The 26,612-nt window shown below is 35.9% G+C and overlaps 1 protein-coding gene across 1 annotated transcript in view; it reads left to right on the plus strand.

The window, feature by feature from the left end:
- The first annotated feature begins 3,887 nt into the window (after positions 1 to 3,887).
- The window catches only part of LOC150099522 (core histone macro-H2A.1-like), a 138,271-nt gene continuing 115,546 nt past the window's right edge, over positions 3,888 to 26,612 (plus strand). The window contains 1 exon segment of the mRNA XM_090403370.1: positions 3,888 to 4,172. Within this exon segment, the coding sequence (XP_090259496.1) occupies positions 4,001 to 4,172 (172 nt within the window). The 5' untranslated portion in view covers positions 3,888 to 4,000.

The raw sequence follows: 26,612 nt of genomic DNA on the forward strand, positions 1-26,612 counted from the left end.
ATTCGAGTTTCCTGGAAAAACCTCCTTTCCCGTGCCAAAGATTGACTATCTCACTAACTGGTCAAAGAAAGGTTTGGAAGAGGTTCCTTTACTAGGCGATTAGAATCAAATTTACATCACTCTTTCTTCAGGTGGCCTAGTGCTGTGGTAGCACATGTCTCTTCCACTGAGCTACACAGGTTTCTTTAAAACTTACATCTAGTAAAAAACTAACATTGATGAAACTAAGCTATAATGTGGAAAATCTTAGCCATTAAACATACGCTTCAAGCACAAAACTAACAGTCATAAAACCAACCAAAGAGGGGAAAATAAAAATCAATCAAATCAGTTTACGCCTTTTATTTTGCTATAGTGCATAGCCGAGGACGTTTTAGTCATATCTAACTTTTCGAGATGAGTAGGCAGTTCTGTGTAATTAATTATTTTTAACAATATATAACATCCATGGATAATATTTTGGGTGTGGCAGTAATGTTTCTTACCTTATTTGGAAACTGTATTATAAATTTCAGAGTGAATTTATAACAGTATAATGTTATGAAGCATATCGGCTCTTATTTCAGTAAATGTTCCTTACATTTGTATTTATTTTGAAGTATCTTTTCTATTTTAAATATAATTTCAAATGACTCTGTAGCTCAGTGGAAGTGGTGCTTGCATAATAATAATAAGCTAACACCTTTTATTCCCTATCAGGGAATAAAAGATATCAGCTTATTATTAACTTTTTAGCTTATTAGTAGGTGAGCCCTTTAAACCCTATTTAGCTTTTGGAGACCTGAGTGAGCAGTTCTATCTCTCTCCACCGGTAGCCAATCAGAGATAGCTGGGCAATGCTATCACTAATTATAGGCGACCACTGATGAAGAGACTAGCAAAGAAGTGCTGCCATCTCTTGGTACCTAACGGGATATGTTACTGTCTGAAACACAGTCATCCCTCGACTTACGTCCTTTCGAAGATACGTTCGTGATCCCATAAGGGAATAAATAATATTTTCGGCTATATATAGAGGACCTGAACCAAAAGCGCATACCTCTTAGCACTGTGACTGTAACTGCTAACGCACTAAGTGTCTTCAACATGTTGAAGGAGAAAGCAAAATCCGATTATGACTATGAATTCAACGCTTCTTCTGGTTGGTTCATGAGATTCAAGCAGATTTTGCACTGTATAATATGAAAATGTATGGGAATCTATAAGTGCTAAGAAGGCTGCCATGGAGTTTGTGGAAAAATTGGATAAAATTATTACGGAGGAAAATTATTTGCAACAGAAATTATTTAATATGGATGAGACGTCCTTGTTTCGGAAAAAAATACCCGAGCGGATATTCACCCACAAAAAGCTGCAATCTATACCTAGTTTCAAAGCTCTTAATGCTCGTATTATGATTCTGTTACAGATAATGTGGCTGGATATAAACTTAAACCATTTGTGATATGGCACAGTGAGAATCCACGAATCTTCAAAAACATTAGGAAGCATACTCCCAGTTTATTATCGGAGCAATAAGAAGTCGTGGATGACTCAAAATTGGTTGAGGATGCCTTAATCAACTGTTATGTGAGTGAAATAAAAAGCTATTGTGTAAAAAATATTAAGAATTTAAAATTTTAGTAATTCTAGATAACGCTCCAGGTCATCTGTCTTGTAAGTCTTATAGCGGTGATCTTCACCAAGTTCAAGGTCATGTTTCTCCCTCCGAACACTACTTCATTGATCGAACCGATGGATCATGGAGTTGTTGCAGTGTTTAAGGCTTATTATCTACGGGCATCTTTTTCACAAGCTATTTCTGCCACTGAAGGAAATGACCAGACTCTCATGCAATTCTGGAAAATATTCAATATTTATCATGCTATTAAAAATATTGCTATGGCTTGGGACGAAGTGACCTATCAATGTATGAGTGGCAAAGACATTAAAAATGTTTGTGGATGATTTTGGAAGTTTGTAAGTGGGCCTAGCAAACAATCTGAATCTCGAAGTGAACGATGACGACATAATTCAATTCATAGAAAGTTCCTCTGAAGAGTTGACCAACAAAGAATTAGCCGAACTGGAGGAACAACTGTTGCAAAAGAATAAAAACGAGAAAAGGAAGAGAGAAAAGAGAAACAAGGAGAGGTAGTTAAACAATTCACAGTGGAGGGTCTTGCAGAAATGTTCTCTGCAGATAGCGATGTTTTCAAAATGGTTGAAGACATGGACCCCAATGCTGAATGATACTTATTAATAGAAACGAAAGTACATGACGTGTTTGTTCCTATGAACAAATTTATGATGAAAAGAAGAAGAGGAATAAGCAAAGCACATTGGAATAGTGACAGTAACACACAGTATAGCTTTATAATAAGGTTTAAAAATTAAAAATGACAGTATACTTATTATGGTTAAGTCCCTAACCCCTATAACTATGTTGGTTTAATGTATCGACTTACGTCCGATTCGACTTACATCCTGTCGGATGGAACGGAACCCGGACGTAAGTCGAGGGGTGACTATAATGTGGGTTCTACGGTCGATTATCTATATAATAAATCTATAAATAAAACGCTATACAGGACGAAAAACTCCAGCAGAAGAAACCTGCTTGCCCGTATCAGATATTGACTAACTCGGAAACTGATTCAAGAAATGCTTAGAAAAAGTCTCTTCAGTCGGCGACTAGACTTGAACTATAAGTTTGCGCTTATAAGAAACCATAATCTCGTTATTAGACAAATGTAGATCTGTTATTTTCTCTTTGAAGTGTAGGCTGTTTTTGATATAAGAGCTGGTATGGCAGGGCCTGTGTAGATCAGTGGAATTGGCGCTTGCGTTCTTGCGCTTGGTCGCCTCGTCCTACCTAGGAGGCGATGTTTCATAATCTTGTTACTGGTATTTATTTATATGTCCTTCTGTGTGTTCGATTTTTTTAACTTTAAAAAAATTTTTTTGGCCTTTCACTTTTCTCCATCGCCAACGAAGAGAGCATTACCATGGCGTCCTACATGACATGCGATGTTTCGTAATCTTGTTACTCGTATTTATGTGTAGGTTCCTTCTATGTGTTTGTGTGCGATTTTTTAAGTTGGCGGATTAAAAACTTTAGTTTCTTCCAGGAGGGGAAAAAACTTACTTGCTCACCAGGAGATCAACTAATTCTGGAATTTTCCGGAAAGAAAAAAAGGTTGAAAAAAAAAAACGTTCCTGTAATGGACTCTATAATGTTTTTCCCAGCCAGACCTAGCATTCAGATATACAGTACATCCAAATATACAGTTAAATAGCTGGGGGGTAAAAAAAAAAAGAAAAAAGGAAACTTGTGTATATAATTTTAAAATGACAACATGTATAAACATAAAAATCACGTTACTGAAAAAATTTGAAGAATATTATCAATAGAAGCAAAATAAATAAAACGCTAATAAGTGTTCATCGCCCCCTCAAAAAATCTAAATAATCTCTCCTTATCCCCCCCCCCCCAAAAAAAACCACAACCTGTTCCAACAATGCCTGTGCTATCATTACATCTCTCTCTCTCTCGTACTGAAAAGGCTTACTTTGACACAAGATCGGGAAAGGTAGTGAAAAAGTTTTATGAAAATACTAATATGAGAATTTATAATACCAGATCAATCAGGCAAATACTAACAAATACAAGGGGGAAAGTGTGAAATTGTTTAAACCATCTAAATTTAAAGCATTAGAAGTTTAATTAGTAGTTTCCTAATTCATACACAAGTATAAATTTGGAAACTGTATTATAAACTTCAGAGTGAATTTATGACAGTATAATGTTATGTTAGACTTGCCACCAGACGTAAATCGGAAGTACTACCGGTAAACTGAACAGCGACGTGTGCGTCCGTCCGGTTCTCAAGCGGTGTGGTCCTCTATGTCTGGAAGTGTTTTCTAAAGTCTGTGATTAACAAAGTGAACAAATATTCAAGGTGGTTTCATTTCTTGGGAATAATTGGCAGCTGTAAGACTGCAACCTTAAGTGCTCATAATGTCAGCAAGAGGTGGAAAGAAGAGGAGTAAGGCAACTTCTAGGTCAGCGAAAGCTGGTGTGTTGTTTCCAGTCGGAAGGATGCATCGATACCTGCGGAACGGTACTCATCACCAGCGCATCGGAGCGGGAGCGCCTGTGTACATGGCAGCGGTGATCGAATATCTCACTGGTAAATAGAGACGACGCTTAGCGTCGCTAGTTTTGTGTTAGGACTAATAAGTTTTAATATCGTCGGTAATTCTTTCTTTAAGGTGGGAAACTCGAAATCTATGCCCATTAGCAAAAATCGCAATGGCTTAATTTATGCTGTGATATCAGTGGCAGAAAATAGTCATCGCAAAACTAAATTCTTGGTGGTCAACATTTGTCAGTAATTTATGAAATCTAGATCACGAAACAAAGCAGAATAAAGTTTTGTTAACTTGCACACTTGATGACATGTCACTGTCCTCAGATGAGAAATTATTTCGCAAAGCTTTTTAAAAGTTGATAAAATTATCACAATTAATGTACTTTAGCTTTCTTTACTAGGATATTATGCATGAAAGTTATAAGGATCCGAAGTTGATTCTGAATGGCGTTGGCCTGTTTTTACTTAGAGCACCTGTAAATCACTCACGAAGGTGTTTTTTCGCGATTTTCATTTTATTTAGTTTTTTTTTTTCATTTTTTATATTCGTATGTTAGTTATAGGCAATTGGGATTCTGAGTACTTGCGTATGTTGAAGTGTAGAGGTTATTCACATTGCGAACCTTTTCCACATAAGTCGATGGAATAATGCCATCAAAATAGTAAACAGTGTTTCCTTTCTTAATCCTACACATTTATCCATATGATAAATTGCAACAAATTCTATCAAAATAAATATGCTTGCATGAAAATATGCGTGCTTGGCATACATTCATTGTGATGCTGATGCTCTAAAACCACATATGATAGTCAAGCATATGGTAAATACTAAAGTGCAACGTCCAAAAAGGAAAGACATAACTTTAAATTATCAGTCACTTGGTTTCTTAATAATCAAAATTAGTTTTATATAAAAAATAAAGAATTGGGTCAGGGATGACTAAACGTTTCTGCTTTGTTGGTTTCACTTTTCAAAAAAAAAAAAAATTGTATGTTTTAAAATAGAATCAGTAATATGCTGCCAAAAATGACACGGAAATAAAAAAATATATGGGTTCATATCATGTATCCTGTTAACTTAGTCATTAAAGAAAACAACAACAACAAAAAAAAGTATATCTATCATGATCATGAGATAATTGCCAGCATGTTTTCTCATTATTATTTTGATACTTGGAATTGGTTATGAAATGAATTTATTATCCATTAGTTCATTCTTTTGAATTAAACGAAAAAGTTTAGAAACATTAGTATTTTTGTTGGGTATATTAGCTATAGAGTTATTGTTTTATTTATTAAAAACATTTGTGTATAGCAGAATCAAGAGAAAGTTTATACTATACTACAGTTCTTTAAGTAAAGAAGATTCATGAGTGTTTTTAAATCTTGATATTATTTCTGGTTTCATATATGTATATATCAAAAACTTGAGTGGTAAAAGTATCAAATGCATAAACAGTATGATAGCAATAGATATTAAAAAAAAAATAATAAAATAATAAATGAAAATAAAATAAATGCCTCATGACAGAGATATAGCCTTATCAGGAATGCATCTTGATCTCATTAATCAGTTTTTGTGAGTTTATTCATTTTTAATAATTTGCAAATGAATAATTTATTTTCTACTTGCAGTACACAAGTAATTCTTAAATTTCATTATAGATGTTTCATAAATTCTTTAATTTTTAAAATGCATTTGTTATCATATTTTGAGGGATTTAGGCCCAATGTTCTGGTCTCATTTCATCTTTTCCTTGGTTGTCCCTGACTTCTGTGTCCTCTAATTGGGTAGTATCAGAGTATCTCTTTTTGGGGCTGTGTATTTTTTCAGTATGTTTGATCCACTTCTTTCAGTATTCATATACTTTGTCCAACACTGAATCTATTTTTAGTTCTTTACATTTCTGTGCTTCTTTTTTTTTTTTTTTTTTTTTTTTTGTCTCAGAGAGTACACTGCTGTCCTTTGTAGAAATTTCATTTCTCCAGTTTCTGTTGTCTATAATTCACTTCCATACAATAAAATACATTTGTGTTACTAAAAATGATTGTAATTTAATACAAGAATTATGTAGGATGACAGTTTTATATAGATATCCTCTTGTCATTTTCTTTAGCCATTTTCCATCAACTGCCGGATATAAGCCTCCCCATTAACTTTCCACTTCTGTCTTTTTAGCCAATGTCCATCATCTCATGTCAAGTCTATAGATTATTCCTCTACTTTTTCTTTGATAATCATTCCTTCTTTTGGTATTCATTCAGTGCTTAATTTTTATTATTATTATTATTATTCAGGCCTCCATGGAGTCAAAAGACTCATTTTGACCACCTTTCATCTGGTAGTCCACTAATATGGCCACCCATCTCCACTTACATGCTTTACAATATCTTCTACTTCAGTCATCGCTATAATTAGTATTTCTTATTCTATCCCTTTTTGTTATGTGGAGCATTCTTCTCTCCCAAGGATCTTTGGGCCACATGCAGCTTATCTTGTTTTTTAGTTGTTGCTCATGTCTCACTTCCATAGGTAGACACTGGAATAATGCATATATTAAAGAGCCTTCTTTTTAGATATACAGGTAAATCTCCTACCAAGTAATCTTTATTTGGCCTCCGTAGCGCAATTGGAAGAACGACGGTACATTGCGCCCTTCGATTGAAATAGGCCTAAGTTCGATTCTCGTCGCGACGGGAGGAATCTTTATCTGGTCGATTTCAATCGAAGGTGAGTTAGCCGATCTCATATGGAGGTAGCAGGGTTTTTTCTCCTGGAAACTCTGGTTTTTTCATCCCGCATACATACAAATCGGCCCTTCAGAACACACGCAATTTACAGACAAAAATTACTAGTTGTGGTGGTGTTGGAGGTGGGCGGTAGATGGTGTTGATGGAGATGATTCGTAGTAGAGGTTAGGTGTAGAGACAGTTGTTGGTGTCCTCCCACGATGAGTCTTCGGACTCCTTGGAGGTATCAGGAATAATAATAATAATAACAATTATACAACCAAAATGCTTTGTTTCCTTGTATGATTCTTCTACTTATTTATCCCTAAAAACTAACTAATTGACCAAGGTAAATATAGTCCTTCACAATTTCAGTATAATCATCTGTTAATTTTAGTTTGGTATGATCTGAATTTGGCATCAGTTTGTTTTTATGTGTTAGTTTAAACTCATTATTAAATTTAATGGAATGAAAACATATTAAATTTAATGGAATGAAAACAGCACAGCAAAACATTGAAACATGAGTTTAACAAATCCTGTATATCATCTCTGTTATAGATATCATCAGTTATACAATCTTAAAATTGTAAAAGCACACAAAAGCATGCAAAACAATATGCCAATTATTAGACTAAAAGCCTTAAGCTTTAGTTTAACTGAGGGGTGTCCTTTATGGATGCTGTTGGGCAGAAGGCCTTTAAGAATTTAAAGTTTCCCAAATCCTGGGAAGTTCAAGACAACTGTATTTAGTAATTTTAGGTTGGGTTTTCAAATCTGCTGCTGATTATTAAGAGGAGTCTTTCAAGTTTATATTTGTTGCAGTGAAACATAGTAGTGTTTTCATTTGATTTTGTGCAAGGTATCCTAGGCATGGTTATCTAGACCTGATTGACTGTAGTTATGGAGTGGATGTATTTCTTGTGTTCTTCTAGGCAGATCTCTCAGTTTGACCATAGTAAGATATCAGATAGCCCCCCTCCCCCCAAAAAAAGTTTGCATAGTTTTCAGTAGAGTCCACTGCAATGAGTTGTTTTATATTGTAGTGGTTTGCAAAACTCAATATTTTATGTGTGTCATAAGGCACAGATATGCATCAGTCAACTGGTGCACTCTAACTTGGTGTATACTCTTTTTTTGTAACTTTGAACCCTTTTAAAATGTCAGTTGAACCTGGTATAATCGGGCTTGTTTGCTTTATGAATTAAACTCTGTTTGAAGACTTCAGAACCGTCCCATAAGATGTGTGGCATTTGGAAAAGATGCATAGCACAACTTACTGCACAGAAATGGTTTAAAATATTTGTTTCTGATGATGAATCACTTGAAGATGCACCACCCTCAGGAAGACTCTCCATTATTGATAATGAGGAATTACATGCTGCTGTTGAAAATAATTCAAGATTAACATGTCAAGAACTTTCACCGCTGTTTAACGTGAGCGGTGAAATAATTTGTTTACACTTGCTTCAACTGAGAAAAGCATGGAAGCTAAACAAATGGGTCCCACATATATTATCAGATGACAATAAACTTCAAAGACTATCAATTTGTTCTTCACTTCTTTCGCATCATAAAAACAAGCCATTTTTTGGATAACTTGCTCACTTGTAATGAAAAATGGTACTCTAACAGGAAGTAAACTTATCATTGGTTGTCATTAAATGATCCAGTTCTGTCAAAGGTACTGCTTCATCCCCAGAAGACTATGCTTTGAGTGTGGTGGCCAAACAATTACAGCTGAGGTCTACTCTTGATGCAACTCAAGCCTGTGCAGGATGCGTTACTTCAGAAACAGCCAAGACTAGTTAATTGGAAGAAAGTGCTATTCTTACAGGACAATGCAAAACATCATACTGCAAAACTTACCCATGAGAAGATTTGTGCTTTAGGATGGGAGATACTATCTCATCTTCCATATTCTCCTGACATTTTTCCAAGTGATATCCCTTTTTTTGGTGCTAGACAATTGCATGCGAAATAGACAGTTCTGCAATAAAACAGAGATTGAAGTGGAGGTTGGTGGGTTTATTACTTTTAAAGACGAAATATTTTATAAAAGTGGAATTTATAAACTTGTATGTTGTTGGGAAAGAGTTGTAGATTGTGAAGGTGCTTATTTTGATGAATAAAACTTTTTTGAAAATTTCTGCACTTATTTAATTTTATTATGAAAAACTTCACAAACTTTTTTGGTTACCTAATAATTTGCAAGAACAAGAATTTATAAATGCCTGGAACAAAGAGAGGAGGTCCTTAGGAGAATTGATAACGGCAGCCAACTTCAGACGAGTTTTGAAAGAAGTGCAGAGATTATATTTCTTTAGAGTTGTGGCTATTTTTTCTGAGGTGCCCAGATATTGGGAATAGTAATAGCATTACTTTAGTCTGTGTGTTGAGAGGGATGTGAGCAGACAGGAAGAACAACTAATTTGTTAATGTTTTTGACATTGTAATCATTGGTGTAATCAGTGGCAAATAAAGGTGAATTCACCTGTAAGGGAAATTCACAACAAACAGAAGTTGGAGGCACTTTTGACAAGGGTGGTATGCATCACAGATAACTTTTCCATTTCCCCCTCTCTCATACAGGCTATAGTAATACTATTACTATTTTCACTTTCACTTAACACTTTCTTTTCCAATTTCCAAGGGCAGCCATATGTCCCTGTTACTTCTTGTTCAACCATAAGAAAAATCTTTCCAGTGTTGATCCTAATCACTCAGTAGCTTAAATCTATCACTGATTACCCATTTTTCTATCTGCCAAACTGCAGTTTCCATGCATTTAATCATCCGTACGTATCATTTTTCGCTAACGGCTTTTCCTTTTTTTTACGCTCTTCAAGATTACTTCATCATCTTTAAATATCTGGCCATATTTACATATATACAGAGTGCAGTAATCAGATGCAGACTAATCCGGATTTTATACAACTCCCTCGATGAGTCTTCGGACTCCATGGAAGTACCCATACATTATTAATAATAATAATAAAACTTTTTTTTGGAAATAATAAAGTAATATCATTCTTACTAAATAGCTTAAGGAAATTACAATGCGTACAATAGAATATACATTAAAATAAATTTTAATACACTTCCAATATTTCACCATTTTCACAGGAACTCAAGAAACAAGACACGTGCATGCAAGCACAACAAACAGTAAATGAGGATGAAGCAGGAAGCTATTCTTTCTCTTAAAAGTCCTGATGTTGCCCCCTAGCGGGCAATGTTGGTATTCCTGGCCGCTGTCCTGTCTGTTTGGCCAAAGTAAGACAGCTTACAGCTGCAAGGGACCTGATATATACCAGGTAGGTCTAGGGGGGAGGAGGTTGGTCTTTACTGGAGTGGATAAGGGATGCCAATTTTTTTATATGGTGGTCTGTAACAAGAAGTTAAGTCATGTTTTTTTAGGATTTTTGTAATTTTTTTCTGAGGTACCACGGATATAGGGAATGGTGATGGATTTAGAGTAATCCTTGTTGTGAAGGGGGAGGGTTGTGGTTTATTGGTTTCAATATTTTGTGGATTTTTTTTTGGGGGGGGGGTAGCCATTGACTAAGAAAGTGTTGAGAATGCGGTTTAGTTCTGTGGTTAGGGCATTGTCATTTGAACAGATAAGTTTAGCCCTGTTGTGTAGTGTCTTAATGACTCCATATTGTTGTGTGTGGGGGGGGAATTGTTCGTGAACGTATCTGCCTATATGGGTGGGTTTTCTATAAACTGAGAAAACCAAGGTTCCATCAGGCTGGCTGGTGACTAGTGTGTCTAAGAAAGGAAGGCAGTTGTTTTTTTCCTCTTCCTCTCCTTTTCTAACACACTTAAACAACCTACACCCAGAATCAAGTTTACCCTGGAAGAGGAAAAAAAAACAACTGCCTTCCTTTCTTAGACACACTAGTCACCTGCCAGCCTGATGGAACCTTGGTTTTCTCAGTTCATAGAAAACCCACCCATACAGGCAGCATTCACCAACAATCCCACCACCCCCTCACAACAATATGGAGTCATTAAGACACTACACACCAGGGCTAAACTTATCTATTCAAATGACAATGCCACAGAACTAAACTCCATTCTCAACACTTTCTCAGCCAATGGCTACCCCCCCCCCCCCAAAAATAAAAAAATATTGAAACCAAGAAACCACAATCCCCCCCCCCCCCCTTCGCAACAAGGATTACTTTAAATCCATCACCATTCCCTATGTCCGTGGCACCTCGGAAAAAAATTACAAAAATCCTAAAAAAACATGACTTAACTTCTTGTTACAGACCATATAAAAAATTGGCATCCCTTATCTGCTCCACTAAAGACCAACCTCCCCCCCCCTAGACCTACTTGGTGTATACCAGGTCCCTTACAGCTGTAAGCTGTCCTACTTTGGTCAAACAGGCAGGACAGCTAATATCAGAATTTCAGAACACAAGGACTACATCCGGTTTCACCAATACAGTCACTCTGGTCTTGCAGACTATGCGCTGGATACCAGAATACGGTGGAAGAAAGCCACGATAATACACCTTAGTAAATTCAAATATGAAAGGCTATTCATGGAATCAGCCTCAGCCCTAAGAAACAATCCAAACCTCAATAAATTTGGTTGCACGAGACTGCCCCAAATTTGGGAAACTTACATCAGAAGACCTTCAGCCCAGGTGGCCAAGAATACCAATGTTGCCTGCTAGGGGGCACCATCAGGACTTCTAGGAGAAAGAATAGCTTCCTGCTTCATCCTCATTTACTGTTTGTTGTGCATGTGTCTTGTTTTTTAAGTTCCTGTGAAAATGGCAACGTGACGTTGCCGAAATATTGGAAGTGTATTAAAATTTGTTTTAATGTATATTCTATTGTACGTTGTAATTTCCTTAAGCTATTTAGTAAGAATGTATAACCAATGTCTAAGCCTTTCCACGAGAATTAAGGAAAGAAGAAGAAAGTAATATAATTTTTTGGGAAATAACATATACTCAAATATTAATTAAAAAATTTAATTATTTTGGCGATGTTACATTGCAATCATCAGAAATCTCAAAAAAAAAAAAATGATATGTGCATGCAGGCACTAACACTAGGCAAATGAGGTTGAAGAAAGTCGACCAAAATTGGGCCTAGAGTCCTAAGAGGAACACCCTAGTGGTAGTCTTGACCATTGGGCTAAAGATCTGAGGATTAATGCTTAGTATTAATTAACGTTTTTATAATTAATGACTCCACATTTTTAGTATAATTTGTTTACAAAAAAATAATAGTTATAAGTAACCAATGTATAAGCCTATCTACCAGAATTCTTCTTTCTGGTCAGTATCCTTCTCAGTATTGCAGCAGTCCTCTGGAATGTCTTCATGGTCTCAGTATGTCTTCTGAATTTCATATTGCTATCAACCATCACTCGAAGATCTCATTCTTCCCCAGTATAGCTTTACCACCAATTGAACAGCCTGTCATTTGTAGAAAAATTCAAGATCTTTCATTTAATTGACAATGGTAGAAGGATAACCACTCTGGAGGATATAGTTGATATATTAAATGAGCGGTTCATAAAGATATTTCATTACTAATTTAATAAGCCAAAAGGCTATTTTACCGGCGAATATGTTAATAGAAAGGGGGATAGTAAATCCCTTTATGTTTTTATAGCCGGGTACGAAACTCAAATCGAAATCCATAGAGTTTCATGCCAAAAAAACTATCGGCGAGCCCAAGTGTAAATGATCACTTGGGTAGTACAACACCATGGCAACCACCATGCAAAGGTGGAGCAAGCTCCGTCACTAACTTTAATATTCTCTCATATGTAAAACTCAGCTCCTAAGAGATGTGTATATATATATATATTGTTTTACATTATGAGAAGAGGTCACTACCCAGACCGGTTTCAACCTTTTTTGAAGTCTCATCAGTGAGTAGGTAGACCTGGAATATCAAAGTTTTAAGTGAACACGAACTTACATACCTCTACTATCGAATTGCCGAAGTGACGTACTCCTATATTTATTGTTAATTACTAATTTAATAAGCCGAAAGGCTATTTTACCGGCGAATATGTTAATAGAAAGGGGGATAGTAAATCCCTTTATGTTTTTATAGCCGGGTACGAAACTCAGATCGAAATCCATAGCGTTTCATGCGAAAAAACTATCAGCGAGCCCAAGTGTAAATGTATTTTCCACATGACATGTTGATAATTAAATTGGAACAGATGGGATTGGGTAATAATTAGTGCACTGAATTTGCTAGCCGATAGGGGTCAGCCAATTGTGTATGGAGGGGGGAGCAATACTCCAGAAGATCAAAGTACCAGCAGTGTGCCCCAGAGGTCTGTGTTGGAACCACTGCTGTATAACATGCAATGTTATACAGCCATAGTAATGATTGGGAAAGGTATGAATGGTAATGTGCACTTTTTTGCAGATGATGCAGAGTTAGGAAGAACTGAAGAGTAGAGCAAATAAGTTGGGTTGACAGTTCAGTGTTGCAAAGCATTATAGTTATACAATTTGGAAAACAAAGATGGATGCAGGAAGAGGGGATGGTGGATAACGACTTAAAATTTATGGCAAGGGGGGACATTACTAAAATTGTGAGGACAGCACAGTGGATTCTGTTAGCAATGCGGTGGACACGCATTTAGAAGTATGAAAATTATGATTCCATTGTATAAAGCCTTGAACTGAACATATAGACCATGCACAGATTTGGTCACATGGTTTTTAAAAGGGTGACAAGATGTTGGAAAGGAGCCAGAGTTGATTGACTTAAGGTGGTTGCTGGAATGTTGAGTATAAATATAGGTCGAGAAAATGCAAATTTCAGAGTCTTGTGGATAGGAGGAGGAATGAGGATATGATACAGACATATATGTTGGTAAGGGGTTATTACCAGATTAATGTAGAAGAGAACAAGAGGCCACCCCTGGATGCTGTATAAAAAGGTTGTGAGCGCTGGATTGATAAGCAGGTTGTTTCATGGTGAGTGATTGGAATTCAATACCTTAAAGTTTGATAAGTAGAGAGAGAGAGAAGGCAAAGTGAATGCACCTTCTTTTGATGTATGTGACAGAAGTACCTTCCACAGTGTCTTTGGACCCCATGGAAATCCGATAATGATAATTGCATTAAATCAATATCCAAATTCATTTGCCCCCGCTTTCTAGTTTATTCAAGATCCCCTGAAAGTCCACAGCTTCAATACTAACTCTCTCCAGCTTCATATCACTAGGCACTAATTCATCGACATAAAGGTTGAGTGGTAAAGGTCCCACTCCTGAGTCATGTGGAATCCTTCTTATGATGTTACTTCTTTCTGATTTATTTCATATGATAATACAATGACTTTGAGACCCTTTTATGGGGTGGTAAGGCACCATCTCAATTCCCCTAATTTTATCCGGACTCAGAACTGGCATAGATGACGAATGAGGCCTATCGATGGGTCTTAAGTATTCCTGGCTGTAATCCATGTATGTTCACGGGGCCGGTTTGCCTGTTCTGGGGGACAAAAAGCTCGAGTTTCTGGGTGAAAAAAACCTCTGCCTCTGTATGATGATGGGCTAACTCGCTTTTCATCAAAAGAGACTAGATGAAGTTCCTCACATCACAGATGGGAATTGAACCCAGGTCTTTCCGACCAAATGAATTTGTCTATACTGACCGAGCAACGGAATCTCTTTCTTTCTGACATTGCTTCACTATACACAACTGTTTGATATTTGTTAGAAACCAGTTTCTAATCCAGTCTGACATCAAAATCCACGTTGCAACTTAAATATCAACCTAGCATGACATTTTGTCACATGACTGAAAAATCCAGAAAAATGGCAGTATATATGCCTTTTTTTTTGTTACTTTATTATAAAAGGCATTCAGATTACATGAAATGAGTCCCTTACCAAATCCATGCTAGCCCTTAGATAATATTATCCTCACCTGGCTAATTCTGTATATCTTTTACTAATTTCGACCTAATCTCATAAACCACAGAAGAAATATGAACTAGTGTATAGATTGATCCTTCTGCTTTATCATTATTACCCTTATGAATTGCACTTACAGGTTGGCTGAGTGGATAGCATACCTGCTCTCCAACCAACAAGTTGTGGGTTGGAATTTCACCTTGAGCATGGATGTTTATAAAAGCCTTCTCTAGACAAGTATCTACAGCTCTAAGTTTATAAGGTTTGTCTTTTTTTTTTTTTTTTAACCAACAAAACAGCAGTTATCTTCCTTCCACTCTCAGGGACTTTTCTATTTGCAAAAATTTAAACAGCCAGGTCACTGCCAGTTATTTTGCACATTCCCTTAAAAACGTGGTGAAAACCCCTTCAGTCCCGATGCCGTATTGACATGCAGAGTGCTTAATATTTGAAATACATTCATTTAAATCTCTAAACCTCCACATCCCTGAATGAATAAAATCTTCTTTACCAGGAAGAAAGATCTCAGTAAAGTGATAATTAAACAGTTCTACTTTGTCATCTAAATTAGTCACTCTACTATTTCCATCTAACAAGATCATTTGTCCACAATCATTCTTCCTTCTACTGTCCAGGTAATGAAAGAATTCTTTGGGATTCTCATTGGATTGCACTGCTAGTCTTCGCTAATTCCTCTCCTATTCCAACTTTGCCTTCCTCACTATTGTCACTTTCCTAGCTTAAGTTTTATATTCCTCAAGCAACTGCTCTCCACCTCTCTCTTTATTGTTGCTATGGGCTCATCGAGGGAGGCATCATCATTGAAAGAACTATCCAACATTTGCACAGTATCTATCATACTTTGCTTTGAACTCATTCGCTACTCTCCAAGCAAAAAAAAAAAACTAGTTCTAACATCCTTGCCAACTATACTCTTACTTGGTTTCCATGTATATCCCCTAGTTCTCTAACCATCAGACTGAAAAATTTCCCCTGAATTAATCTTGTAAAAACCCCTCAGTAATGTGTGTCTCAATTATATCACCCCTTTCACACCTATCAATCAAATACTTATTTCATTTTATTCCCTAGCCATTCTTTCATCCACTGCTCGAAGGTGTTTTCTAAATCCGTTACGTAATCACTTTTCTTATATTTATCACAAAAAATTCCTTGAACCTATTTCTCTATTATATTATCTTTTTTGTTTATTGACCTTTCCAACATATTTCCTTAATTTATTTTTATAGTCTAGTACTGAATTATCTTGGTACCTTTGTCTCACCCTGTGTATCTTCTTTATATGTTATATTATTAATTTCTTGTAATTATCCATTAGATTTTTGTTTTCCCTCATTACATTTTTCTTCTCATTTGATAAATCATTTTAATACAAGATTTCTAATTAAACTTTGTTGGGAAAGGCATCAAAAAAATTACAGTGAAATTCCTGTTAGAGGCTTCAGGAAACCTAAATTTATAAGAGGGCATTGCAATAAATAACTGGTTGCACACACACTCTGTATTTATATACGTTTATTTCAGTTTCTTGATTTTTTTTCATCTAATGATAGTTAGGAACAAATATTTAAAGCATAAATTTTCTTTATTATATCATATATTATTTTTATGTTATATTATATCATAATCATGTGACAAAAGGAAGACAAAGGAACTCTTATCCGGGGAAAAAATGTATTTTCTGTTTTCAGTATATAGGTTTCTCCCACTTACTTGTCATATAAATGGGAGAGCATGAATGATGGTTAGTAATAACCAGTATTGAAATTTTACTAACTTGATGGAAATAAAAGTGAAATCTTAGATTACTTACTTGATTGAAATTAAATTATACAGTATTGTATAAACACTGTTTATTGAGCATATTGTATTATATTCGCAATATTCAGAAATAAAAGCAAAACATGCACACTGTGCTTTGAAGATATAAGGAACCTTTAACTGTTTTTTTTTTTTTTGGTTTCATACTAAAACTGATGTGGTTTTTATTTCTCAAAACAGGCAGACCAGTGAGTGAGTGCATACAATTTAATTGACAGACAGTTATACTGGTTGGTCTGTACAATTTACAGACATAATTTAAATCAGTGCCTAAATGATTTTTTTCATCATTTTCTAGTGCATACAATCATGGACTGTGCCAAGTACAGTAACCCCCCTCGACTTACGTAAATTCGCAGTTACGTAATAAATCTCAAAAATTACAACTACTAGCACGTATGAACATGCTTTTGCATCTTTGACATCCATTGCAGTATGCAACGACATAATGTTAACTAGACTCGGCATTCACAGCAAATGTAACTAATAGTAACAGGCAGTGACAGGGTACCGGTAAACGCTGAGAGCAGCAGAGGACAAGTGCACAAAAGCCCTAACATTCAAACTGAAACCTACCAACCAATTAGAAATAAAGACTCCGTAAAAGGAGGAAGTGTTTACGGCCTCACGCGTAAACAGCCTCATTCTGCGTGTTACGGCCTCGTGTGGTTAGTTTAGTCACTTGTTTATCAATAAACAAACATTAAATAAACAACTTTAGTGTTCATTATTTATTTACCCTTAAAACGGATTCGAAATGCAAAACTGAATGCACTGGTAATAAATCTAAAAAACAGGTTTGCAATTACTTTAGAAGAAAAGTTGAAAATAATTCGTATGTATGAAGACGGGAAAATTATATCAACAATAGCTTGTGATATAAATCGACCTATTTTGACAGTGAATACGGTAGTGAAGGATAAAGTTCGCATTGTTGAAAGCATGAAAGGTGCGGTAACGTTGAAGGGCACAATCATTACCAAGAAGAGGCTGGACCTGATTTCAGAGATGGAGAAATTGTCTTACTGGATCGAGGATCTGACACAGAAGCAGATACTGTTCAGTTTTCTGATTATCCAGGAGAAGGCTAGGTCTTTACATAAAGATTTACAAGAGTGGCCGGCATTAATGACACAGTGAGTGCATTTAAAGCTAGTGCTGGAGGGTTCAAACGATTCAAGAAGCATACAAATCTACACAGCATCAAAGTCATGGGTGAGGCAGCAAGTGCAGATACAGACATGGCAAGTAAATTTCCCGAATTTTTGGCAGAAATAATTGAGGAGGGGGATTATTTGCCTGAGCAAATATTTAATGTTGACAAAATGGCTCTGTTTTTTTGGAAGAGGATGCCAACACGGACATTTATTGCAAAAGAGGAAAAATCTACGCCTGCATTCAAGGTCGCAAAAGATCGGATCAATGTTATGATTGGCGGCAACACTTCAGGGGACTTGAAACTTAAACCGCTTACAGTATTCTATTCCCAGAGACTGCGGGCCTTTAAGAACATTGACCGGAGTAAGCTGCCCATAATCTGGAAATCCAATACCAAGGCTTGGATTATACATGTGCTGTTCGCAGACTTGTTCAATAACCACTTCATTCCCCAGGTGAAGGAATATTGGGCCAAGAAAAGAATCCCATTTAAAGTGCTTCTCCTCCTGGACAATGCCCCCAGCCACCCAGAAGAGTTGGATGACTTTCATTCTGACGTAAAAGTTATTAACCTGCCTCCTAGAACCACCGCACTGTTGCAACCTATGGATCAAGGGCCAGGCTCCTATAAGTAGAGATGACCTTGCTAATGCTTCTGCTTGGTATCTCCTCTTGGGCCTGGCTCCCACTGAAGAGACCTCAATAAAGGTCAAAACTAGTCTGGGTAGTGGCCCTTCCCTTAATGCATAACTTTATACATATTCGCAAGGAGATGTATTTTGCATTATGGGAGATACTGAGATAGGAGTGATGTTAGCTCGCTCCACCTTTGCAACGAGTTGCCCGGTGTTGTACCACCTTACCCCAGTCCTGAAGATGCTTTCAGGCGCAAACTTTGTTTGCTCACACTTGGATAAAGGATTAAACTAAATTTATTATAGTCTAACCAAGTGAAAAATAAACTTTCAACATTTTTCTCTAAATCCAGAGTAATTTAATAAAAAGGTGGCACACCGTTTGGCAACTTCTATAGGTAGAGATGACCTTGCTAATGCTTCTGCCTGGTATCCCCACTTGGGCCTGGCTCCCACTGAAGAGACCTCAATAAAGGTCGAAACTAGTCTGGGTAGGTGGCCCTTCCCTTAATGCATAACTTTATACATATCCTCAAGGAGATGTGTTTTGCATTATGAGAAATACTGAGATAGGAGTAATGTTAGCTTGCTCCACCTTTGCAACGAGTTGCCCGGTGTTGTACCACCTTACCCCAGTCCTGAAGATACTTTCAGGCGCAAACTTTGTTTGCTCACACTTAGATAAAAGATTAAACTAAATTTGTTGATGTTAACGAGCTTCTTTTGAGTCACGATGAAGAGCTTATTAATTATGACCTTATTCAGTTGAAGGCATTCCGAAATTCCAAAGAAAATGCTATGCTGATTGAACCGCTAACTCCAGACGTTAAGAAATTTACAACAAAGGGACTAGCCGAGGCTATTAACCTGATAACGCAGTTTTGAGAATGTTAGCCGCCGTATCCATTCCGATATGTCTAGCTGCAAGGCCATCTATGATGACAAAAAGCGTGTGACCACACAATCTACTCTAGACATGTTTGTGAGATGCCGCTCACAACAATGTCAAGATGACAACTCAGACGACCCCGAATATTTACCCCTATGTAAATAATATACTGTACATATCTGTATATATACATACATATAATAATAAATATTGCAGTTTCTTACAAAGTTACACTTAAGCAATTTACAAATTCGACTTACGTAAAATTCGAGTTACGTAAAGGTTTACGGAACCCATTACTTATGTAACTCGGGGGGGGTACTGTATTTTGATTGATTAATGCTAACATTGTGACTAGTTTCTGATCAACTTTTTCCAGGTCGGACTCCGATTTGATCAGTTCTTATATGTTGATCTTCTAAAGCAGTGGTCGGCAACCTTTTTAATGTGAAGGGCACCATGAAGTTCGCGGGTGCTGCATTGCTGACTCCTCCTGATTTAAATAGTTAAACTTAAAATTACAATTCACATGAATGGTTTTGAAATGTCTTTCTATATTACTTTTTTTAGAAATAGCCACACTATTGCATAATAAACAAATACATTTGCCATTATGATTGATAAAGCAAGGCGCTCGCATCTGATCTGAGAGATACATGTTAATTGTTAACATGAATATTCTTTTTGTATTCATTTTTTATTTTTATTTTTTTATGGTATTTTATATTCATTCATATGTGACAAAAATATACTGTAAAAGGGAGGTAAATAAAATAATGTTAAAATTTGAAATATCATTTTTCTTAAAAATAACTAATCATAGAATTTCTAAGCCTGTGTCATGAGCCCTCCGTAATTTTCAAATTTTATAATGTGCTCTTCATATTAAAAAGGTTGCTGGCCTCTGCAAGATGTGCTTTACATTTATGGAAAATACTAAGAAAAGAGATCTGGAACTTGCTCCACCTTTACTATGAGTTGCCCATAAGGCACTACTTATGCTTGCATGTGCCGAAACTTTTAGTTTCTATATATTTGGCACGAAACTCTTGTAGTTTCTATATTCGGCTATAAAATAATGTTGGATTCAATATTCACTTAATTTGTACCATCATGTATTATATTTGTAGTATTTTTTCTTTATGCTTTCTTGCATTTTAGCACATACTAGTAATGAATGTATCTCTCAGATATACTGCGATCTATGCTGCAAAATTACTGCTGTGAGCTCCAAAGCAGTTTACAATAATTTCTCTGAGGGCACCATGGCACCGCGTTGCCGACCTCTGTTCTAAAGCATGCTGAACATCATCATCATCCCACCTATATGTTTTTCATTTGGATCGTTTTCTATTTTTGTCTTAAACCCATATTTTACTGATCATCTCCCATTCAATTTAAGTTACTGTTCCATCTTTGATTAATTCTGGTATCTTCATTTTTTAATGTGGTTTTGCTATTGATGCCATCTGCTCACTTCTAATTTTCTTCTAACCAGATTAGATAAATTTGGTTAATTAGATTTGGTTAATTGGATAGCACTTCCATTCCCCAACTAATAGGCCATAGGTTTAATCAAATTTTTCAACATGATAATGCATCTTCACATAGTAGCAATGCTGTCAGATGATAGAACAATATCAGTGAACATGTTATGGACTCACTTCACCTGACCTAAACCCAAAAGAAAAACCTTTGGCATATGCTTAAAATTAATGTAGCTGAAGAGAAACTGATGATACAGTTGATCAACCAAGCAGTTGTAAGGATGTTACATTACAAGATTGCAGTGGATTATGTGAAATCTTGTGCATTGTGTAATTCACTTGCAAAATCTTTGATTGTTGTTAAAGAATATCTGTAAAATGCTGAAAAATGTTGTTTGTGTAAGACTAAACATTTTTAGAATAATTAAAAATAAAGTACTTTGCATGTCAAAAATATATAATGGATTCTTAATGAGGTATTGTCTCTGAAATGCAAAAATCTAAACTACTATTGCTGTTGCAAGCAATTTTCACAGCGCTAAGATAATAGTAGTAGGTAGTTATGGCTAAATGGTGGTTGTTTAAAAGGAATGAGTCTGCACTTGAAATTGCTATACATTCTAGTTAAGAATACAGAAATGTATAAAGTAGGAATAAAGTACTGTGAAAATGTCATACTAAGCACTAAAAATAGCTGCATGGTATAATAATGTCTTCATCTTCTATGTTGTGAACCTGAGCATCTATTTTTGTCTCTAGAGCTGAGTACCTGGTTTATTTAATCTATAGTGCAGACACCTTTCATGGTATGGGATATCATTGATTGCTATGTATATAAATAACAGATTTTCATATAAATACATTGTAGGAAATCTTACTTTTCTATATATATATATGTTAGTAATAATGATTAAGATTACTTGAAACGTGTTTAATGAGACTTGGTGATGATGTCTTTCTGTTGAAATGTGAATATGGCAACCTTAACAGTATTCAAAATTATATGGTGGTTGTTTAAAAGGAATGACTCTGCACTTGAAATTGCTATACATTCTAGTTAAGAATACAGAAATGTATAAAGTAGGAATAAAGTGCTGTGAAAATGTTAGGATCTCATATGGAGGATTTATGGAGGTAGCATGGTTTTTTCTCCTGGAAACTCAGGTTTTTCATCCTGCGTACAGACAAATCAGCCCTTCAGAATACACATAATTTACAGACAAAAAATACTAGCTGTGGTGGTGGGCAGTGGATGGCGCTGATGTAGATGATTGGTAGTAGAGGATCAGTGTAGTGGAGGAGACGGAGAGTTGTACAATAGGTGTCCTCCCGCGATGAGTCTTTGGACTCCTTGGAGGTGTCATGAATAATAATAATATATCATCATTTAGACATAAACTTGTAACAGTTCAATAAAGGCAATAAGTTCTTTACAATGAGATTTACTACATCATAAAAGGGCTCAAGTATCTGGACTCTAATGGAGCAGATGAATGAACAGAATGCATTTTGGTAATGATTCTCACCATAATAATTATGGTACATCATTATCCAGACCAGTTTTGATCCTTGGTGCTCAGATGCTCAGAACTAACTTGGTAGTAGAAGTTCTGTTTCATATACTTATAGAAAAATAGTGTATTGCTATATTATTGCAAATATTTTGGTTTAGAGATAGTTATAGAAGTTTTTTGCTAGGACAGATAGTAAATTATACTTTACCATGTGATTTACACCATTCTGCTGTTTGTGTCTGGAAATATGATTTCTGCCATTGAGTTAGCTCCAAGTACCACAGATCTAGCTTTCACAGATGGGTGTCCTCAATAAAAGTTAGACTAACTTTTACCATAATGCATGGCATTATATGTTTCTTAGAAGAGAGTGTGCTATTAATGGGATACAAAGAGTAATTTGACATGAACTCAAATACTCTTCACAACTAAGGTTATTTGTATATACAAATAACCTTAGTTGTGAAGATATTTCACAACTAGGTCTGCTTGTGAAATATCTCAAATACATAAAATTTTATCAAACTGTAGCCTAGTTTGACAACTATGTTATTTGACAAAATAGAATTAAAAATTATAATATTTGATATGTAGATAATTATGAATTCTAAAAGTCATCATACACTGATGTCTTCATCTGTAGTTAGTGTATTTATATTCATGTACAACTGTAGCTTGAGTAAAAAAATATGACAACTAGAGTTTTTAATAGAATTTCTTTGATTGAAATTTCTTGAACAATTCAGGGAAAACAGGTAGTCATTTAACATGTGAAGTACAGAAAGTAGTGGTTAAATTAAATGAGTTACTGTTCCCAAAGGCAGCATGAATGAGTCACAGGCTGATTTATATTTGTAATTTAAACACTGTAAGATGGAACCAAGTTACTGATTTACAGGACTAGAGCTTGACATTTTTCACTATCAGCTAATGGAATGAAATGCTTAGTACAGTGTATTCTTTCAGAAAGCATTAACGCTTTTAACAAGTTGCATTCTAAAACAATTACTTCTTTATCCCCCAACTATTTTGGTCAATTTCTGAATGAACTAGTTTCAGGTTGTAATCATGAGATCTTAGGGACCACTTGGCTTTTCTTATATACATATTCCAGATATATCTGTCAACCAGGAAACCTTCTGGTAAATTTGATAGTATTTGCCAAAGTACTTCCTATTAAATCATTTTTATTTTGAGACTGCTACATGATGCCAACAAGTGTAATCAGCATTGGCTATTTGGGAGACTCCTTAATGATAAAAACAAGTACCCACTCTTTACAGTTTGGTTGTGTTTGTTTTGGAGTCCTTCAATGTTGAAATAGCATATCTATATAATAGAGGGGAAACATCTTAACCTTAACAAACCTTTATCCACAACACAACCAAAATGTCTCTTGTGGAAGACATTTTGGTCTTTGTTTTTCTGACTTTTCATAAGAGCAGATTTCTTTTATGGCAAATGGTGATGCAGGAACTAAATTTAAGAAGTATAATAGGTGTTGTGTGAGCTAAAATGAGTCTTGTTTGATGAATCCTGAGTATAAAAGTACCCAAATAATAATAATCTAGTCCATCCTATCTTTACATATTAGGATTAAAATCCTATTAAGGCCAAGCAAAGTTGGTTTTTGTAAATATAATTATTGCTAGATGTAATTATTATTATAATACAAGCATCCTCCATGGATTGAGAATGCATTGAGGGAAGTCCTTTTCCAGGCCATGTCTAAATACCTGTTGTCTCTATGAAAACATTCATTGAAGATGCACCTACAACATCCACTGGTAGCCCATTTTATACACTCACTATGTGCTATATGAAGAACCTGGATCTCGCATGCATCCCAACAATCCTTACTCCTTTTCCAGGGATGAATCCAAGTTCTTTCTTCACCTGCCAAGTGCTGTAAAACTTCACTTGTGTTTATACTGTAAGACTCTCTTACCAATGTATTTGTTTCTATCATGTCTCCTCTATCTGTTATTCAAACTGTGAAGACTACATTCCCCAGTGTATCTTCATATGCACGTTTCCATAGATCCAATATCACTGTGATTCCTCACCATCCAATCTTTCAGTTGTTTCCTCTAAATCCAGGTATAACCACATCCAAGCGTGGTAGTCATTGATGTGATTTTATCAAAGCCTTGTACAGTGGAACAGTCGTTTCCTCATTATTTCTACAAGTTACTATTCTTCTCAACATTGCAGTTATCTAGTGTGACTTAGCAATGTGACCCCCCCTAAAATTTAACTCTGTCTACCATCATCCCTGGGGTTCTAGCTTCATTGACTATTTGTGGCAAATTACCATTAATATAACACTCTGCCTGCAGTGTCCTCAGTCCAAATTACATAATCTTGCACTTAGCAACATTGAGCTAACATTCATTTTCTTCCTTTGTTCACAGAACCAGTTTGTTCAGATCAGGCTGCAAGGATTTTGTATAGGTAATTTCCCTTATCACCTTTTCTAACTGTGCATCATCAGCAAATAATTGTCTTACTATCATACCAATTTCAATATCATTAATATACAAGTTAAATAACAATGGTCTATGTACAAAACCCTGGTACTCTGCTCTGGACAAAACATGAACAAATTGCTAAAGCAAGACCTGTCTTTAACAAGGCCATCTGTTTCTTTATAGAGGATTAAAGTACTATTGCCTCTGGATGCAGATCCTAATTGGTCTCTGCACCACTTTAATTGCCATTTGAGAGATACTGATTGTTTTATGACTGGTTTCTTCTGACTTGACTCTATCCTAATCTTTTAGGAACTGTGCTTATATTGGGACTCAAGTTGAATAGCCAAATTAGATGATGCTAACTCTTGCATATTCCATCCAATCCCACTGTTGTGTTTGGATCCAGCTGTTGCAATAGCTTCGAGACTTCCATCTTATTCATCTCTATCTTTTAGGCATATTAGCATTCTGATAGCTAATTCTTTAATAATCCTGCTAAATTAATCCTGTAATAACTATTTTGAAAGATCTGACACTTTCCTGCTCATAGTTAAGCATAATGGAATGAATACAGCACAGAAAAATAATTAAACACAAGCTTAATAATTCCTTCAAATCTCATATGAAGCTCACTGCCCTTATCTGCTTTCCACTCCCTCCCCCCTCTGTTCTAGGTTTTTACAAGGTTCTGTGTTCTTGCAACTTATATTATGGTCATACTAGGAGATCTGCTGACATCTGCCTTGATGAACACAAGAAACACATGTGCCAACATGACTATGGCCAGTTTGGCCTTGCTGACCATCCTTTGGATACCGTGCACCTAATCAGATGGAGATAAAACTAGACTATAAAGGTTAAAGGAAAAAGACTTTTTTCCTTTAACCTTTATATCAATGACATTGTCAATGGATTGCAGGAAGATATTCAGTTGTTTGCAGATGATGTGAAGCTAGGAAGGGTTATTAGTAATAGTGCTGATGTGGTAGCTTCAGGAGGATTTGAATAAGCTGGACAGATGGGCAAGTGAATGGGGTCTTGAAGTTTGGGATTCATTGATGGAAGGCTGCACCCTCTGTTGGAGAAACTGTGCTAGGAGAAGTGGAGGAGCTAAGGGACCTTGGAGTGATGACTGATAGAAACTTGAAGTTTAAGGGACATATTCCAAAGGTGGGGAAGGTAACCCAAATGATTGCTGCAATACTGAGAAGGATGCTGACCAGCAGAGATAGAAGAGTGATGATTCCATTGTATAAAGCCCTGTGCAGACCATACATGGATTATTGTTATCAGATTTGAAGGAGATCAATTAACCTTGGAGAGAGAGCAAAGGTGGATAACAAAAATGATATGAGGACTGCACAGTGTTAGATATGGAGATAGACTGAGGGCATGATGAATGTAGAGTTTGGTAGATATGTGATATAATTGAGACAATTAAACTGTTAAGAGGTAGTTACAGATTTGACACTGAGAAGTTCTTTTGTATGGTATAACAAAAAGAGGCAAGGAGAAGAGACCATCCTCGAAAGTTACACAAATCAAAGTAGTGAGTAAGAGAGTGAGAAGTGGCTTTTTTTGCATGGAGGATGGTTGGACCATGGAATGCATTTCCTCATAGTGTAGTGGGAGCATGAACATTGATCGAGTTCAAAGAATGGTATGATAGACTTTGTGTTGCTTAAGATGGGCCTTTCATGATGAGTCTTTGACTCCACGGAGGTGCTGAATAATAATAATATTGATTTCTCACATAAGAAATTACAGACCTACAACATGTTATTGTGCATGTGTGGGCAGAGAGATAGAGAAGAATTTATTATTCTTTT

The sequence above is a fragment of the Typopeltis vanoorti genome, chromosome 14 (assembly GCF_054136105.1).
Source record: "Typopeltis vanoorti isolate ZY-2024b chromosome 14, IOZ_Tvanoo_1.0, whole genome shotgun sequence".
Taxonomy (NCBI): Eukaryota; Metazoa; Arthropoda; class Arachnida; order Uropygi; family Thelyphonidae; genus Typopeltis; species Typopeltis vanoorti.